This window comes from Podarcis raffonei, chromosome 7 (genome assembly GCF_027172205.1).
Source record: "Podarcis raffonei isolate rPodRaf1 chromosome 7, rPodRaf1.pri, whole genome shotgun sequence".
Lineage (NCBI taxonomy): Eukaryota > Metazoa > Chordata > Lepidosauria > Squamata > Lacertidae > Podarcis > Podarcis raffonei.
In genome coordinates this window covers 32,954,627-32,972,975 of record NC_070608.1, presented here as the reverse complement: position 1 = coordinate 32,972,975, position 18,349 = coordinate 32,954,627, and the positions used below count along the sequence as shown (strand labels likewise).

Sequence of the window (18,349 nt, the reverse complement as noted above, 5' to 3'; positions counted from 1 at the left end):
GCTAGAATTTGCTATAGGAACAGATAAATTATTAAAGGAGGAGCTCCCCCCGATCAGGATTGGCCTCACAGACAAAAAAAATGTTCCCTGTCCTGTCTCACAGAGAGAAGTGTGGAGAAAGATATTCAAAATTCCTCTCTAACCAGCTACTTTTTCCAAGGATAACGTTTAAGAGAAAGAGCAGTACAAATTCATTGGGGAAAGCAAATGTGAATGGTACAGAAATCAAACTGTTAAAATGGTATGGTAGACACACAGTGTGAAAAATAATAGATCTCTATGCTAGATGTTATATATTGTTGGGTATCAGGTGCTTCTTACCTTTTATGTAAGATGACAGTGTTTACGACATCTTTCCGCCCATTGTGTATGGCTTCGTGAAGAAAAGAAGCCTCGTTTTTGTTCAAGAGTACTTTGGCACTGTCATCAAGAAGCAGTCTAACGGCTTTGGCATGGCCTTCTCTGGCAGCAAGATGGAGGGCCGTGTTCTTTTCCACAAGGATAACATGTCAAATAGAATGTCATTAGAATATGAACTAACTGAAACAGTCACATATTTATTTCCCATTTACGATGCCCCCGTCCCACAGGGTGAGGGTTGCTTAACCTTTTCCCAACCCACCACGTTTTGCCTAATTAGTAAATAATGTGCATATTGTGCAGGTTAGTCAGCCAAGATTTGGGGAACTGGAATATGGCTGCCCTTCTGCAGACTTATATGCCAAGTAGTACAATGGGGCTACTCCATAATACTTTTATTATATATTGCTAAAGATTGCGTAAGACTTACCCCTTCTTCATCCACTTTATCTGTGCACTTCACATTAGTATTCAAAATTATCTGCATTGTGCGAGTATACCCTCCAAATGCAGCATGGTGCAAAGCTGTCCAGCCTTTATAATCACTTTCGAAAAACAGATTGAAATAAATCAGAACAAGGTATTGCCATGTTATTACATACTGTGCTTTACTATAATTCCCTGACCACATTTTTTTTTTTTGGTCTACGCTCAGGCTGTTACATGGATCTGGAAAAAGCAAAATCTTAACTACTATATAAGTGCTTTGTGTAAAAATACATGGCACTGTGATTTCCCACTGCAATATTAATATTTTGTATAGTGTATTTCAAATTGAAGAATAACTGGTACATTATGAACATGAATACAGCCCTGATCAATCAAGGTGGCACTCTGACAGAACTGGCCATTTATGTGAGGACATAGGTGACAAATTCAGGTCACTCTTTCACACCACCAAAAAGGTCACCAGAACAGACAGCACCGGCTTTATGGACTGATGCCAAGTTAGATTTAACAGCTGCTGGAAATTTAAACTGAAATACTCTTTTGTCACTTGTACAACTTGTATACAGTGAGATTACACAAACAGCCCCCACTCAGCTCTCTAAGTCTTAATTCCCCTCGTTTACTGACACACACACACACCAAACCCATAAGTCAGTTGCCCTGTTGTTATCTTTTCATTCAGCAGCCTAACAGCTCCCGGACAGAAGCTGTTCTTTACCCTGTTGGTTCGACTAATCATGAAATATGTGAAATTTCATCTCATCTCTGTTGCATGACCCCTGTCAAAATCCCTGGAGAGCTGCCGTGAATCAGTGTAAACAACACTGAGTTAAGTGAATCAACGGATTAGGGAAATCAATGGTATACAGAACAGTTTCCTATATTCCTATGCATGCCTCCATTAGCTACCCAGAGACACTGCTCAGTTATTGGTCACACAATTATCTTTGCATCTTTGTCAATGAATTAAACACAAAATATGTCACTTTTCTTGAACAGGGTTCTTTTATTGATAACTCAGATTATTCTAAGGCTATGCATATCTAATATATGCAAGTTGCCTTACATTTCTATTGTTAACTTGAAGGGAGGGGGGAGAGAGAACAAAAAACTTACCAGAGAAAGAGGGCACCTTTCTTCAAGAGAAACTGCACTACCTTCTCATGACCATTCTGAGCAGCCAAGTGCAGGGGAGTCATCCCTTTCTTATCTCCTTCGTTCAAGAGCCTGGTATCTACCATATCACGGAGGAGTCGTTGACAGGTGTTGATACGCCCATAGCTACATTAAAAAAAACACCCAAAACTTTTGTTGCATATACTCATGATGACATCAGGAATGTGAAACAGCCAATTAGGGAGGACATAGGCTTACCTAGCTGCAAAATGCAAAGGAGATTTCTTATCTCGGCTTTTACAACAGATGGAAACGTTCAGTTCGAGGAGGCTGTTCACTGAAAGGGGAACCCCCTGCCTGCATGCATAATGTAGAGGAGTGCACCCTTCGTTATCTTCATCCGTTATGAGATCTTTAATATGCTTCATCTGTTACATACAAAGAGTGCAGCACATTAACAGCACCTTATGGAATCTGTCTTTTTGCAAAACCCATTTTGTATTTAAGTCCTTACTGAATTTTCGCTAAAGAAACATGATAAGACAAATCAGGCAACAGAATCAGAATTAAAAAAGAAATACTTGCTTCTCTCAAATTGCAATTATTATTATTTTAATGAGAGAATGTTATGCTTTGGGGGAGATATCTGGGAACCTTTATTAAAGAAACAGCATGGCAGAAAATCCTTGAACCAAAAAAGTCTTTCTCAGTTGAAAGAGACTCAATCCAAGATTCTGTTCAGATAGTATATGGCTCCTCAAAGAATCAAGTGAATGGGATTAGCAGCTGGAAATGTAGTAGAATGTATTATAACGCATTTTCATTGAACACCAAACATTTTGGATGTTTGAGTCTTCCCCGATTGTTGTGTCCGGGGAACAGCCCATCCGTCGGTTGGAGCGCTGTGGGCAGCTCTGCGCCGTGAGTTCAGGGGCGACCGAGCCAGCAAGACGCTGAGGTGGCTGGCCGGCTCCGCTTTCCTGCGCGCCAGGGACTGGCCAACCTGGGGGGGGGGCACCGGGCGGATCTTTGCACCCTGGCGCCGCATATGCTTAAGACAGCCCTGACAGTGTACATCTTAGAAGGCAATGAATTGGGTCAATAAGTAGTTAAGGCAGTTGATACTCCATAAACACAATAGCTTTCCATAAGGTATCCTTATATTCTTTGCTACTGTAGACAAGGGCTACTGTAGACAAGGGCCATTTTCCAACATTAACTATTAATTTCCGCATTATATTTGAGCTTTTATAAAATGTAAAATCTTCTTCTGAAAATACAATAGAATACAACACAAGTTTAGCACACATTTCTGTGTTCCAAAAAAAATCTCCTTGCAAATAAGATGAAAATGAGTGCTAAACTTGTGCTACATTCCACTATATTTCTGGAAGTGGCTTTTACATTTTATAAAAGCTCAAATAAAATGCAGAAATAACCATCAGGAAAATGGCATAAATTGCTGTGTGAATGTAGCCACAAAGTGCACTTCCACTTTGAACTTAAATATGTTTCCTAGTATATGTATGCTGAATATTTTAATGCCCCAGCTGAGGTGTCGGTGAAAGGTATGCAATTATAAATGTGTCAATTAAAGAAAAAAGAAAAAGTTCTATTTTACTTCTAATCATCTTTATTTCTTTCTCTTTCTAAAATATGAATGCATTTGTACAATGTTTTGTGGCACCAGATGCATGCAATATTTCATAGAATGAAATATTTAAACAGCTATGTTGTATACTATGAGCAAAATGCAAATGTAAACAATTTTTATAAGCATATTCCGAAGAAAATGGTGAATAATATTTCTCCAACACTATGAATTAGTGCATGAATCTAACATACATAAGCAGATGCTTCTTGTACCTTCAAAAACTGTTCATTCAGATGTTTTAATCCTCCAGGATGTAGAACTGTTAGATGCAAAAAATTACGACCAAGATGATCTTTTAATTCTACATTTGCTCCTAAATAAACATAAAGAAAATTAGCAGAGATTTCAAAGCTGATGACCTCTAATAGGCATGTTCTCATTTAATAACATTGTTCATAATGCATTTTTTTTCTTATCTTGTACCTTTTGATAGTAATAAATTCACAATTTTCCATGATGCACAATAAGTAGCAAGTAGTAGTGGAGTTCGGCCTTCAACGTCAACACTATCGATTTTTGCTCCCTGCAATTAAAATTCACTGTATGAATGGTTGTAGGTAATTAAATTGGAAGCCTACTATAGATGCGTTTTTGCTTTGAAAAGCTGTAGCCTATTTTCCTCTTAAATCAAGTGGGCTTCTAAAATGGATATTAAGCCAATACTTAACTAAAACAGCACAAAATAGCACACAAACATTCAGGTCTTCCAGAACTCTTATTCAAGCTAGATAGTAAACAAGTGGGGGGGGGGGATAAAAAACATGGCTGGTTGTAACACCCTAAGTATGCATCTGATCAGAGCCTTCAGGCAGAATGTGGGTGGAGGTAGCAGACATTCAGATGAGAATTTTTTAGGTATATGCAGGTATCAGATTGCACAAAGGTCTGCTAGGAAAGAGAAACATAAGCAACAGCTGATTCTTCATCTCTGGATTTACAAAAAACAGCTGTTATTCAGGTCTGTCTCCACCTCATGACTGACAGCTGCAGCTTCCAACCAAAGAAGGGATTTACTAGGGCTGTCCAATCAAAAATGCTTTGGGAATGGATATTCAAGTAAAATCAGAACTTGTTGTCCAATACTCTTTTGCAGATTGACTCTTCCAGGACCAGCAAAATTAACAGATCTGTGAACGTGGTTGTGTTTTGCTTATATGACCTTCTTATTCTAATCTGGACCAGCCTTTTCTAAAATCCCTTGGACCCCTTTTCTTTTTTATTCTTTTTGTTTGTGTCTGTATTTCATGATTAGCTCTTTCCTTTCATCCCATCACACCCTACCCCTAGTTACATTTGATTTAAGTTTGGTGTTAAATATTTGTAGGTCTGTATATCTCTGAGTAACAGTATAGTATCTGTTTGACTCTGTACTTTGTTTTGCGTTATGCACAGAAATACACACAGCGCTACATCAGGATACACTTTCAAACTTCAGTAATATAATCCATTTTGACAAGGATGAAACAAAAACACGGCAAAGTTCATGTCGCCAAAGGCAGTTTTTGGAAGGAAAGGCAAAAGCAAAGGCAGTTTGAAACGCTGTCTAGAAAACAAATAAACAAAACCCAGACCTATTTATCTGATAGGATGCTAGGCTTACAATTTTTATCCAATACTGTGCTACCTTGGTTTGCATGTGTCTTGGTTTGTATACGTTTTGGATTACAAACACGACAAACCTGGAAGTGCGTGTCCCGGTTTGCAACCTTTTTTTTATATTATTACAACCCATTTTGGGGAGGGGGATTATGAACAAAAAACTTTTGGAGGCCCCATTGGCGAAAGCACGCCTTGGGTTACAAACTGTTTTGGTTTACAAATGGACCTCCGGAATGGATTATGGTTGTAAACCAAGGTACCACTGTATTGATGGTGATGATGACGATGATGATAGCAACAAGAATTTATAGGCAGTTCCTTTCACTGGATCCCACCAATTCTGACACTGTAATTTCCAAGCATGTATTATATAGTATCAAAGTTACTTCTACACATATAGCTGCCCCACCCTCCCTATCCATTTGTACTTGCTAAACAGGAAATTAATTTTTTTAAATATGTATTTCATGCATGTTACTATGCAACCTGATAGTAAAGTTAGCACAGACCTTTATTACCATTATAAACTCAAAATTAAATATTTACCATTGATATCAGATATTCTGCCAAGTCATAGTGATCAAACAATGCAGCCCTATAGGAATAATGAAAAGCAAACCAAGTTGTTAAAATAAAAACACAATGGTATTAGGTATAAAGGATTATGATTTTCTTTGACAGTCTGAAATAGCTGTCTGTTGCGGACTTGGCCATTATTAGAGGTTTCCCATGTGCACATGTTGTGGTATTTCCCTGTTCTTGTGCATGGCGGCGACAAGGAAATCCCCTTATTGGAGATCTCCCTTCAAAAACTGAAAAAATCCTGTATACAAAATGCTTTGGATCATGCTCATTGATTAAAATGCATCAGGTGTTTATTGCTGTTAGCTACCCAACTCTCAGTGATAGTGCAGAATCTTAAAAATGCCCAGTGGACAAATCAGTAGAGATGATAGATGAGGGAGCACATTCCAGCCTCTTCCCCCCACTTTAAATATGACCTCTTCAAATATACTCGGAAATAAAGTAGAATTAGGCAAAGGCCTCACCTGTGAAGCAATGTTTCCTTATTTCCATCTAATGCGTCAACAATAGGTTCATCGCCTGCATAAGATGACATCATCAGTTTAAGAATTTCAGTAGCTCCTTGGGTGGCAGCAAAATGAAGAGCTGTGCATTTGTCACTCTAAAAGTGGGAACACAAAGCACAAGAAAGCCTTACACTTATTCCTATTCCTATGCAAATGTTTAAAAGTTTTCCATAATAGTCCAAAACTCCCCATTTATAGACTTGAAATTTAGAACAAAGGTCTTGGTCAAATTCCAATATCATTTTGCACATTGGCCAATTTATAGCCACTTCCTGTTACAGCCATACATACATACATACATACATACATACATATTATCAGGGCTGGCTCATGCTGGGCTGCTGCCTCGGACAACAGAGGACCAAGACGCTGCGCCCTTGTAAGAACCCCTCCTGCCCCCACCAGAAAAGTGGCGCTGGCTTCCAGAGAGCTGTTGCTGCCATCTTTGTGGCTGCAGCCATACAACCCATGTCCCATGCCCACAGTGGCATGGCAAACACGCTCCCATTTCTCCTCAGGCAGCAAAACGGGATGCGATGCCCCTGCAGGTTATTATTTTGAAGTATGGAAACAAAAACTAGCCTCATACCACATAATGAGCTAATGTAATGAGTTTGCTGTGTGCACTATATTGTCTACATCTTCAGTCAGAAATCTAGGTGGAACTAGACTGTGCTCCTACTGGGGAAAAGCACTCCCACAACACAGTTCCTCTCAGGGGATGTTCCTGCACATAGCAGGGGCGATTTTTGCCAATTCTCTTCTCCCACTGGAATCCCAATCCCACCTCCCATACTGTTCCAGAGGGCTGGGGGCCCTCCACAATGGTGTGCGGTATGGCACTGGCTACTGCAGGGAGAGCAAGGAATTTGCAGAAAACAGCCCCTCTCTGCACTGGCAGGATTCCTTCCATCATACTCAAAGTACTTGGTGAACAGAGGGAGCCTTTCCATTCTTTAACTTTCTTGCACAGTATATTTAAATAAAACGTGTGTTTTGTTAGCTCTTACCTGCTTCAAATCAATTTGAGCTCCATATTCAATGCACATTTTAATCATTTCTAAGTCTCCACTTTGAACCGCCAGATGAAGAGGACTACACTTTCCATTATTAGTAAAATTGATGTGATTTTTAGGGGAATAGCCTAATTCTTCACCTTAATGATTAAAAAATAGACGGTTACAAATAACAGGATATCATATATGACAAGAGGTAGAAACACAAACTTCCTCCCCATTTTGCAGCATATTCATTTTGCCAAAGCATCTTCTGATGTTGCGACAGATTTATGCAACTGTATTTAGTTATGACTCTAAAGTAATAAATATAATCAATTAAATAGCAACCTAATTCATGCACCTGATTAGATTTTGTTAAGCTTACAAGGAGAAAAGCAGATGCATAAGTTTTTGTGAAGCTATGGGCCAATGAGAGATTTAGATCCCCAATATATTCAATATATTGAATATACATTTAAATAATCAGCTCAAATAATATTTAATAAAATACTATCTTATCAAATCCTTGCTTGATTTGCCTTACAAAGGAATATTACAAGGATATCTTCATATAACTGATAATTGCAACGATGACGTAAGAAATGTGTGATCTGAATTCAGGCTACAGTTTTAAGAAACAGGGCTTGGTGAGTCATGCTTTGAATGAAATAAATATTGATGGAATATCGTAAAATGTATTTACCCTTCTTTATGATAATCTCCATGCATGTTTTTGCACCAGAAAATGCAGCTGCATGGACTGGCATACATCCTAAACTGTTTGCTTTACATATTTTAGCACCATTTTTTATCTGCAAGAGAATTATCCGATATTAAGACGACAATTTCTTAAACAGTTCACAGATTGAATACTTATAACATATTAAGCACTTACTTATTGACTTCAAAAGGATGATAGACACATGTAACTTTATTTGGATCAGAACTGGCACCTGTGAAAGGCTAAGGCCAATGGGTCAGTAGCTGGGACACTAGCAATGACTGGAGATGCTGACACGTGGGGCCTATCAGTGCCTCTCTCATTAGGAGATGGAAGATTACCCCAAAGGCCTCTTCAAGGATAAAGGGGCAGGGAGAGTCATAGTCCATAGGCTGATGGCCATGGCAGCAGATTCTAGAAGAGTGTGACTCTCACTTTTTTGCCCTTCTAGGCCTTTACTTTTGGGAATAAGAAAGTCTGGTGGACTTCAAGTTAATAAAACCTCAGAATTCATATGAATATTGCAGGTGAAAGCTTGCTGACAACAAGCAGGGACTAGCAAGGAAGTAAAAGTCCACCTGCTGCTCCCTTCACCTAATGTTTTATCACACAAATTTGTTAGGGCAAACTTTTGATCCTTCTTTTCAAAAAACAAGAGCTTCTAATTTTCTGATAGGTTCCACAGTAGATGCCTATGACCAGCTCTTTGATGCCACATCTAACAATTAGCATGTGCAATGCTTATACACATAACTTGCTACAGTATATAGAAATATGAAAAGGCAAGAGAACCACACTGATTCACAAAGAAAGACAAACAAAAAAGTAAATAATTTCTGTACATACCAGAAGTTTCAGTGCTTCAGTATTATCTTTATAACATGCAAGTAATATGGGCGTGTTCCCACTCTCTCCTTCCAGGTTCACATCTGTAGCGCTGTGTTCGACGAAAATCTAAACATTAAAATTAAATTTAAAAGTCTGGCTCTTCTGTCACATCATTGCTGTGCTTATCTCAGGAGTAATAAGTAGAACACACCTCTGTCAGAACATCCATGTAATTATTGGCAGACCCACTCTCTTTCCCCATAGGTAACTCAAGAGCAACTGTCTCAGGCACAGGCCATCTGACATGTGTTCTAGTGACGGGCCTGGACCTTTAATTCTGTGTGCAGCTAACGTACAGCTGACGGAAACGTGCCTAGATATGTTTTCTCCACGCCATTCACAAGACCTCCCACTGCATTCTGAAGCCACCTGGAGCCTCACATGTATCATTTGATCCTAGAGGTTACAAATAACGGCATGAACCAACACAGGTTTCATTTCCATGCATTTCTGGCCCTTGACAGATTGCTTCTGAAGGATTGTAGCCCTTGACAAAAAAAAAAGTTTTCCTAGCTCTGTGGTGTGTCTTCAACAGTTTATCTCCATATTTCAGAAAACTTCAGTACCACAGGTGGATTGAGGGTTTTGCCGCACAGGGCATCACAACTGTGACGTAGTGAATCAAGAAGAATGGAACGCGAGAGGTGGGGTGTGTGTGTGCTGAATTTTGGTTTTGCACACAGCACCACTGAAATTTGAAAGACCAAAGTCTGCTTCTGCCTGCAGATCAAGCTGCTCTTAAAATATGAAGAATAAGTCCGTAAATCTACTGAGCTACTGATTCTCTGCTTCATCTTGCAGCCAGTGAGATGAGGCATTTATCTTCCATGAGATAGTACAGCATGCTGTAAAATCCAGATTTTAAATCACTAATATGTCAGCACAAAATTTTCATAAATGTTAATTTACAGTTCAGATCATAAGACTACCTTATTATTTGGGTGTGGGGCTTTATTGAGACTTCCACAACAAAGAAAAACAAGCAGAGAAGCAATAAAAGCTTGGAGCATATTTACCTACATTTGATTACATAAAAGCAAAACAAGTAGACAACAGAAAATCTTCTACAAATGTACAATCCATAACACACAAACAAATAAACACTAAGTGAAGCAATCCGGCAACCATCACAGAAGTAATCAACCAGCCAAGCATAAAGGGAAGGGTCTGTGTGAATTAACTCAGGACTCAATTACACAGCTGCAAATAAAACGTTTTAAGTGTGTTGTAAAGTGCAAAATACAAATGTGACACTAGATGGAAGCAGTAAGCTATGCCAAATTCAATGTATTTTTCAAAACTTTTTTTAAAAAGCATTTTCACAACATTTTTTATGTGTGTGTGGATTCCACCTCACTCAGCCTATAATATTAATTACTCCTCCCCCATTTTGACTTGGGCATGACTGTGTATATGTACGGCACAAGGAAATAAATAGATTCGAACCCAGAAATGGAGGGAGAGAGCTGGAAAGTCCTCATGGCTCACGAGGAGACCCTCTCTGGAGCCTGAAGAGGATGTCAATAAGGGTGCAGGAAGCCCTGAAGAGACCAGAGGCACAGCAGGGATTTGTTGAGGCTGCTCAGCCTCCCAATCTAAAAGCTGTTGTGTGGGGTACCAGAGCCACATTAGCCCCTTTCCTGCATGCCCTCCAGTGACTTGCTGGCCAAAGATCTTCCATTCTGAATGTGGAGATTTTTTGATACAGTATTTTTGTATGGATTGAAGAGCAGCAGAGAAGGCATTCAAAGGCCATTTAGAGGGTGTTGCTCACTTTACACAATTTCACTTATGTGTGCACGGGCCCAAAATGTAACCACTGCTTAAGTGTGAGGGACGGGGAACGGCTGTATATATTGTGGAAAGAAGTTTGTCCATCTGCCCTCCATAGGTTCATCCACCTCTCAAGACATCATCACTATACTCAGTGTGATGGTTCCTGAGGTGGTGAAAATGGGATTCGTCACCATTTGGATGCTGGGAGCCATTTTGAATCAAGATGGCAGACCCAAACACAACTTTGGTACAGCTTTTTTTGCATAGGCCTGGCTGCCTCTTGAGATATCATAGCCAAACTCAGCATGAGGGTTCCTGCAGTGGGTGCGGTGGTCTTCATTGATGCTCGGATGACATCTGCCATTTTGAATCAAGGTGGTGGACCAAAACATGACTTTGCCCAATTCTTGGTGTGATGGGTTCAAACTCACAAACTGCAATATCCATTTAAATATCAAAATATTTTCAGAGCCAGGCAGTCTCCCCTAGTCACTCTATAAAACTGCATGAGCTGATGGAGGAAGCCATTCATACATATTTAATAAAACAAAACCATTTCACATAGAGACCGCTTTACTATTCACTTTTCATTGGCAAGCGTATGAACTTGGAATTAAACTTTACCTTAACTAATTCATTGTGAAGGCACTGCACAGCCAAGTGAAGTGGAGCCATCATACTGGAATTAAGAATGTTTGGGTTAGCTCCTTTGCTGAGAAGTAATTTAACACTTCCAATCTGGGATTTTTTCGTGGCCCAATGCAGTGGTGTGTTTCCAGAGCAGTCAGTCACATTTAGCACTAGGCCAAAGGGTAAGAAAACAGAGCAGATGTTATATCACACTTGTATGATGCACACAATGACTGATATTAATAATCATAATGTTTTAACAAAAATAGTAACTGTAAATGCAGATGTTAGATTAATTAGCAAGTGCCAACCTTTATTCAGCAAATTTTGTCCCGTATCATTTGCATACTTTAAATTTAAATAATAAAATCTAAATGAAAGTGTGTGATACACTCTTAAAAGAGCAGTAAATGCCTTTTCTACTTATCTGTACTTGTAAATGCATTCTAATTGTCTGCTTTTTTGAGGCCAGCCTGTTATTGATCTGCTGCTTCCAGGGTATGACACAAAGATGTGCTTTCTACAATAGGATATAGCCATCTGAAAATAAATCCAGTAAGTAGAGAAGTATAATTCCAAATGCAAAATTGACACACAGGTGCTTTTACATGGGCTATGTTCCTATCCAAGTCATTTCCTAAATGTTTTTCCTCTCAAAACAGACACAGTACCTAAAAGCCTAGACACCTAAGAGTTATGGTGGTACAAGCTGTACTGTGTCACCAGAGAAGGGGAGAAAACAGGAGGAAGGAGAATGGGAAGATAGTGCTGGTGCAATTGCCAAGTCACATGACACTGAAATGTGCTGAATGGTTGTGGTCATGTGGGCTGTGTTCGACTGCATGGTAAAGTGATCATGCATCTCAGACCCAGTTTTTCAATGGGCACGGGTATTTTACAGAACTACTAGAATGTTTTTAGGTGTAGATCAGTAATAGCAATATAATATACCTGCAGACTCTTAAATTAAAAAATCACTAAGATTACCTGGTTGATCAGAAAGTAAGAAAAGTCTTGCTGGATCAGACCAAAGGTCATTGTAGTCCAGCATCCTGTTTTCACAGTGGTCAAACACTGTGGGATTGTGTTCCCCATCAACAGGTATTTGGAGGCATATTGTCTTTGGAGACAGAACAGCTAGTAGACACTGACAGCTTTACCCAACATGAATTTATATAAACTCCTTTTAAAGCTGTCCCAATTTGGTGGCCATCACTATCTTGTGGTGGTGAAATTCATAGTTTAACTATGCACTGTGTGAAGACACACTTCCTTTTACCTGTCCTGAGTCTTCCAACATTCAGCTTCATTGGATTCTCCTGCGTTCTGGTACAGTGAGAGAGGAAGAAAATTTTCTCTCTACCCACTTTATCTACACCATACATATCCACAGTAAAGTCACACTCAAGAGTAGACCTACAGAAACAAATGAACAAGTAAATGAAGCCCACTGATTTCAGTGGGTCTGCTCTGAGTATGGCTAGTTGGATGCCAGTCTCTGTTTGCTATTTGATGGCCAGAAAATTACTAGGCACTTCCAACTTCCCCAGAGAAGTTCCAGAGGTGGCACAAACAAAATTTAGTATTATATGGAGGACTGGATACATATGTCATTTTTGTTACCACTATTTGCAGCATAAAAGTATCTCAACAGAAGTGAAACAGAATGGTCTGGGGATCTAAAAAGCTACTTTAGATATGGCCAAGAAGTTGAGCATGTCTGTCTCTACTTTTCAGTTTTTTTCTCTGAACTGCAGAAAACATTTAACTGCTTTTAAAAGGCCCCTCAGTTTTAAAAGCGGTTAATCATGTGCTATAGGGAGCTGCTCCTCAAGAAACACATAAGTTTGGACATGCAGATCTAGGGCAGTATCCAATTAAATGGTTATACTAGTGCAACAACTTTTAGCTGTGCAATTTAACTTTTCTGCCTCTCCTCTCCAGTGTAAACCACAGTGCCTCCTAAATTTGTTCTGGTGCTTCCCTCAACCCTCCAGAACAGATTTAGGGGGCACAAGGCATGCATGTTGTTCTTTGCACGTGCATGCACACACACACAACAACCTGAAACTACAGACCATGGAGGTGCACATTCAAAATTCTATGTGAGCCCTTGTGTTGTCACTGTAAATGAGGAGCTCAATCTGCTAGCAAAGTGGTAAAGTAATGAGTTCTCAGCCTGTGGAAACAGACTCAGGTCTGCATGTGCAAGCATTGCTGCAGCTGCCCTGAAGGTAGAATGCCCTGAACAGAAGACTGTTATGGCAGCTTTGGATGAGGACTATTGTTCCACAGTGGAAGAAGGCTGCTTTGCACTCATGAACCCAGACAAAGACACAGAAATTTGTCCACAGATATTGCACACAAATATTACTTGGGTGCTCATCACTACAACTGCTTTTTGAAGTGGGCAACATTCCAATAAGCTATAAGTGCATCTCCTTTGCATCCCACGCTCCTTTCACCAGTCACCAGAAGACCTACCATTGTCACCTGAGTGCCACATGGGTACATAAGCAGAGAGAAATGTCCTCTGCGAGGCTGATGCCTCAAGGCAACGCAGCAAGAGACAGTGAAAACATTTAGTAGACCGACATATGGTAGTGTGGGGATTTGTTGTGAAGAGGCACACACAAAGGTAATGTGGTCTCATTAGTTAATGAAGTAGCTGCTATGCTGTGTGGTTATCAAGTTATGTGGATTGTGGAATCTACAAATTTCAGGCTGCAGATGTTCTGCTCTGATATGTTGACTCCAGTCTCTGCATTCAGAACTGTTTCAACTTTCCCCATTGTTGATCTGTTAGCAAGGGATCTAGCCTGTTCTCATCATCTATATAATTTATTTCGCATCTTTCAGATTCCTTTATGCATTAATCCTTCTACAGCTGATCATCTGCATTTGTGCTCAAGCTATTAATAAAGTCAAAACATGATACTATGGAATGAATATGAGTTTAGTTGACTGACTAGATACACATCCCAACATCCTGAGAATAGAACACAAGACTTCTCCCATGAAGTCTTGTGTATGTGCTGATCATACATTTTGTATGTGCTGATCAATAGATACATGCTTTAAAGTAATAATAATGATTTTTGTCACCTTCAGTTGAAGAACCATCTATAATCATTTGCATTAGCTCAAGTTGACCTCCTGCTGCAGCATGATGCAATGGAGTCGCATTTAGCTCATCCAGTTTCTTAAGACCATCCCGATTCTTCTTAATGAAACTTCGTAGTCTGCAGGTACTTCCATCTGAGATCACCTAATTTTGGATTATTATTTTTAAAAAATGCAATAATATTTATTTTCAAAGAGAATGTAGTACTGAAATGCCACAGTCTATAGACATACTGGCTTGGCATACTGGTTGGCTGTTTGTTTTCGGGATACCTTGGCACCTGCATGCTAATTGCTTTTAATCTAGTACAGCCAGAAGCTAAAAGTTAACAAAATTGGATTACATTTGTATGAATCATCTTTTAATCTAATAAAGGAGAGTGCAGAAGAGGGTGGCCAAGATGATAAAAGGTGTGGAAACCAAGACTTATGAGGAACTGTTGAAGGAATTGGATATGTTTTGCCTAATATATCTAAAGGGCTGTCACATGGAAGATGCAGAAAGCTTGTTTTCTGCTGCTCCAGAGGGGAAGACCCAAACCAATGAATTCAAATGACAAGAAAGGAGATTCTGACTAAACATTAGGAAGAACTTTCTGACAGCAAGAACTGTTGAACAGTAGAACCGACTACCTTGGAGGATGTTGGGCTCTTCTTCACTGGAAGTTTTTAAACAGAGGTTGGATGGTCATCTGTCAGGGATTTTTTAGCTGTGATTCCTTCATTGCAGGCGGTGGACTAGGTGACCCCTTCCAACTCTACAAGTCTATGATTCTATTCCACTTATCTTTGTTCAACTTTTCCTCCAGGCTCACAGGACAGCAAATGCAGGGTTCTAGTTTTGGCTCAATTGATTGAGCTGTATTAACTCTGAAAATATCATAGTGTGGTGCTTACCCACTCTACAACATAATTTTTAAAACAAGAGATAATATCAAAGAATATGGCTATTTTCTCTCCAGCAATGCTACTTGCATTCATTACATGGGAATAGTACATTATGGCATATGAACCAGAGTGTGGATATGATGAATATATTGGGGGGGGGGGAATCTGTTGCGTGCTTTGTTTTTTGTTTTTTTCCACATGCAGAGAGGTCCTAAGACCTATATTAACCTTTGGATCAAGGCCAACGAAAAGATTAAAACTTTTTACAATATCAGCATATCTGATGCTTGTGAGTCATAGGAAATTACCAGATTAATTTGAGCTAGTTGTGCTATTGCTGTTAAAGGCAACACAAAACAGAGTAGCAACAAGTAACCCTTAAAACGTGTGCTTTTTAAACTACATAAACTGAACTCAAAACATCCTACAAATTCATTCCATTCTCATCCATTCTTCTGAATTCTACATAAACAGGGGTTGTTTTTTTAGAAGAACCATAGAATTGTAAAAGGTAACCTATTCCAACATTCTGTCCCAAAGGAGGTTTTAGAGAAGTTTTAGATCCCAGAAACAAGTACATTCCTAATACATGCATCATTTTTAAGAGCTGAGTTTTCAGCATCCTGGACTTCTTGGCCAGGGTATTGAAACTGCCTTTGGACCATCACTTTGTCTGTTTACCAGGAAGAGATTCAACAGGTACAGAGTCTGCCAGTATGGAGGTGCACCAAAAGGAAAACTTTGGCCTGTTGAATTTTCGACGGATCTTCCTCCCTGGTTAATCCTGCCAGGAAAAGAGGCTCACAAACCAAGGACCCAGACACTCCAGAACAGGATTTCCCCCAGAAGCACATATCTGAAGACACTCCATACTTGCTCCTGGTAGCACCGCGATGCGCGGCTGCTTCAGGCTGCAATCTTACACCCCCCCTTAACCTGGAATAAGTCCCGCCGAACTCGCGCGGCGCCAGGCGCTTTACCTTAAACACATCCTGCGAGGCGACCGAGGCGGCGTCCGCTTCGCACACGACCCCTTCGTAGCAGGTGTCCTGCTTGCTCTGCCCGGACTGGAACAGCTTCAGGAAGGCGCGCCTCATGGTCTCGCTGCCAGTCCGTCTCCCGCAGCGACCTGTGGGAGACACCAGAAGGAGCCATGTGTGCAGGGGAAAGCCCAGCCCGAGAGAGCAGGAGCAGGAGGAGGAGGGACGGGCGAGGTGCGCCAACCCACAAAAGAGGAGGCGCGAATGGGGCGTCGTCAGGCGGAGCCGGCTGCACGAGGAAGAGGCGTGAGGAAAGGCGAGCGGAGTGCTCGTGGAAGAGATTCCCGCCTCCGGAGTTGAGGGAGAGCGGCCAGAACAGGGGCGGCGGCGGCCTGAGGGGTCTCGCCGGTGCGCTCGCCTCGCGAGGCTGAAGCGGCCTCCGCTAGAACGAGGCTCGACCGCCGAGGGAGGAAGTTGGCGCCTCAGCCGAGGATTGGGGCCCCTCTCGGCTGTCCGCCGTGGGGAGCGCAGTTGGGTCGATGTGGCGACGTCCCCACTCAGACAGACGCTTTTGTGCTGCTGCTGCTGCTTCCCCTCAGGAACGAGCAAGACCATTTAGGCCGCTACCCAGAAATTTGCGGGTTGGACTCCCTAAGGGCACGCTCGCAAGGCCAAAAGAACCTAAACACCGGCAGCCTAGTATGTTTCCCATTTATTATATAAAGCACTGAATAGCTATTAACAACCTATTTACTTTTTAAGTGCCAATTTTATATGTCCTGAAGAAGATACAACCTAAGGCTGAGCGGTTAACAAACCCCTCATGGGGACCAAAACAACCCAGAATGTAAACTGTAAAAGCCACATAATTATAAATAACGCAAGCAGCTATTTAAAAAGTAAACGTTTTAATTTAAAAAAAATAAAACTAGCAAGCGAATTATTTGGTACGGCACTCTAGAAACACCAGAAGAATATTATCATTGTAATTAAGCAACAAAAAGTATAATGTTAATCTACACCTTTAGTAAAAAGAAATTTAAAAAAAAGAAAAACTGCCTAATGCTTGCCCATTTTATAAGGGAAGGTTGAAGGAAATAACAGGGTATGGTTTTCCTAGCAAAGAGAAGACTTGAGGGCAATGGGATAGTAAAGAATGAGCTGGGTTGCAATAGCTACAACTAAGTGAAGAACCTTTTATTGAGGGTGAAAGAGGAGAGCGCAAAATATGGCCTGAAGCTCAACATCAAAAAAACGAAGATCATGGCCACTGGTCCCATCACCTCCTGGCAAATAGAAGGAGAAGAAATGGAGGCAGTGAGAGATTTTACTTTCTTGGGCTCCATGATCACTGCAGATGGTGACAGCAGCCACGAAATTAAGAGACGCCTGCTCCTTGGGAGGAAAGCAATGACCAACCTAGACAGCATCTTAAAAAGTAGAGACATCACCTTGCCAACAAAGGTCCGTATAGTAAAAGCTATGGTTTTCCCAGTGGTGATGTATAGAAGTGAGAGCTGGACCATAAAGAAGGCTGGTCGCCAAAGAATTGATGCTTTTGAATTATGGTGCTGGAGGAGACTCTTGAGAGTCCCATGGACTGCAAGAAGATCAAACCTCTCCATTCTGAAGGAAATCAGCCCTGAGTGCTCACTGGAAGGACAGATCGTGAAGCTGAGGCTCCAATACTTTGGCCACCTCATGAGAAGAGAAGACTCCCTGGAAAAGACCCTGATGTTGGGAAAGATGGAGGGCACAAGGAGAAGGGGACGATAGAGGATGAGATGGTTGGGTAGCGTCTTTGAAGCTACAAACATGAGTCTGACCAAACTGCGGGAGGCAGTGGAAGACAGGAGTGCCTGGCGTGCTCTGGTCCATGGGGTCACGAAGAGTCGGACACGACTAAACAACAACAACAAGTGATAGGGCTCGACGTGAAGTGGGGTAGGTATTTTCCCCACCCACCCCCTGCCCTGGCTGGATGCTGCGTGATCCTAGGTAGAAGAGCAGCAGTGAGAAAGTTGTGTGAGAGATGCTGGAGTCAAGAGGGAGAGAAAAGTCTGCTCAGTTCTGTG

General features: G+C 40.9%; 2 protein-coding genes across 3 annotated transcripts in view; one reads left to right on the top strand and one right to left on the bottom strand.

The window, feature by feature from the left end:
• Positions 1-16,895, bottom strand: part of TRPA1 (transient receptor potential cation channel subfamily A member 1) — a 31,655-nt gene extending 14,760 nt beyond the window's left edge. For both annotated transcript variants that reach the window (XM_053395866.1, XM_053395865.1), the window contains exons 1-14: positions 16,275-16,895; positions 14,389-14,551; positions 11,278-11,453; positions 8,836-8,943; positions 7,972-8,080; positions 7,281-7,426; positions 6,229-6,365; positions 5,726-5,774; positions 4,004-4,103; positions 3,793-3,893; positions 2,185-2,354; positions 1,927-2,091; positions 791-905; positions 322-488 (exon numbers count right to left, since the gene is read on the bottom strand). In XM_053395866.1, the coding sequence (XP_053251841.1) occupies positions 322-488; positions 791-905; positions 1,927-2,091; positions 2,185-2,354; positions 3,793-3,893; positions 4,004-4,103; positions 5,726-5,774; positions 6,229-6,365; positions 7,281-7,426; positions 7,972-8,080; positions 8,836-8,943; positions 11,278-11,453; positions 14,389-14,551; positions 16,275-16,889 (2,321 nt within the window). In that variant the 5' untranslated portion in view covers positions 16,890-16,895. The remainder of the gene's footprint in view (positions 1-321; positions 489-790; positions 906-1,926; positions 2,092-2,184; positions 2,355-3,792; positions 3,894-4,003; positions 4,104-5,725; positions 5,775-6,228; positions 6,366-7,280; positions 7,427-7,971; positions 8,081-8,835; positions 8,944-11,277; positions 11,454-14,388; positions 14,552-16,274) is intronic.
• Positions 16,734-18,349, top strand: part of KCNB2 (potassium voltage-gated channel subfamily B member 2) — a 240,545-nt gene continuing 238,929 nt past the window's right edge. Inside the window, exon 1 of the mRNA XM_053395868.1 lies at positions 16,734-16,973. The gene's annotated coding sequence lies outside the window, so the exon portion shown is untranslated. The remainder of the gene's footprint in view (positions 16,974-18,349) is intronic.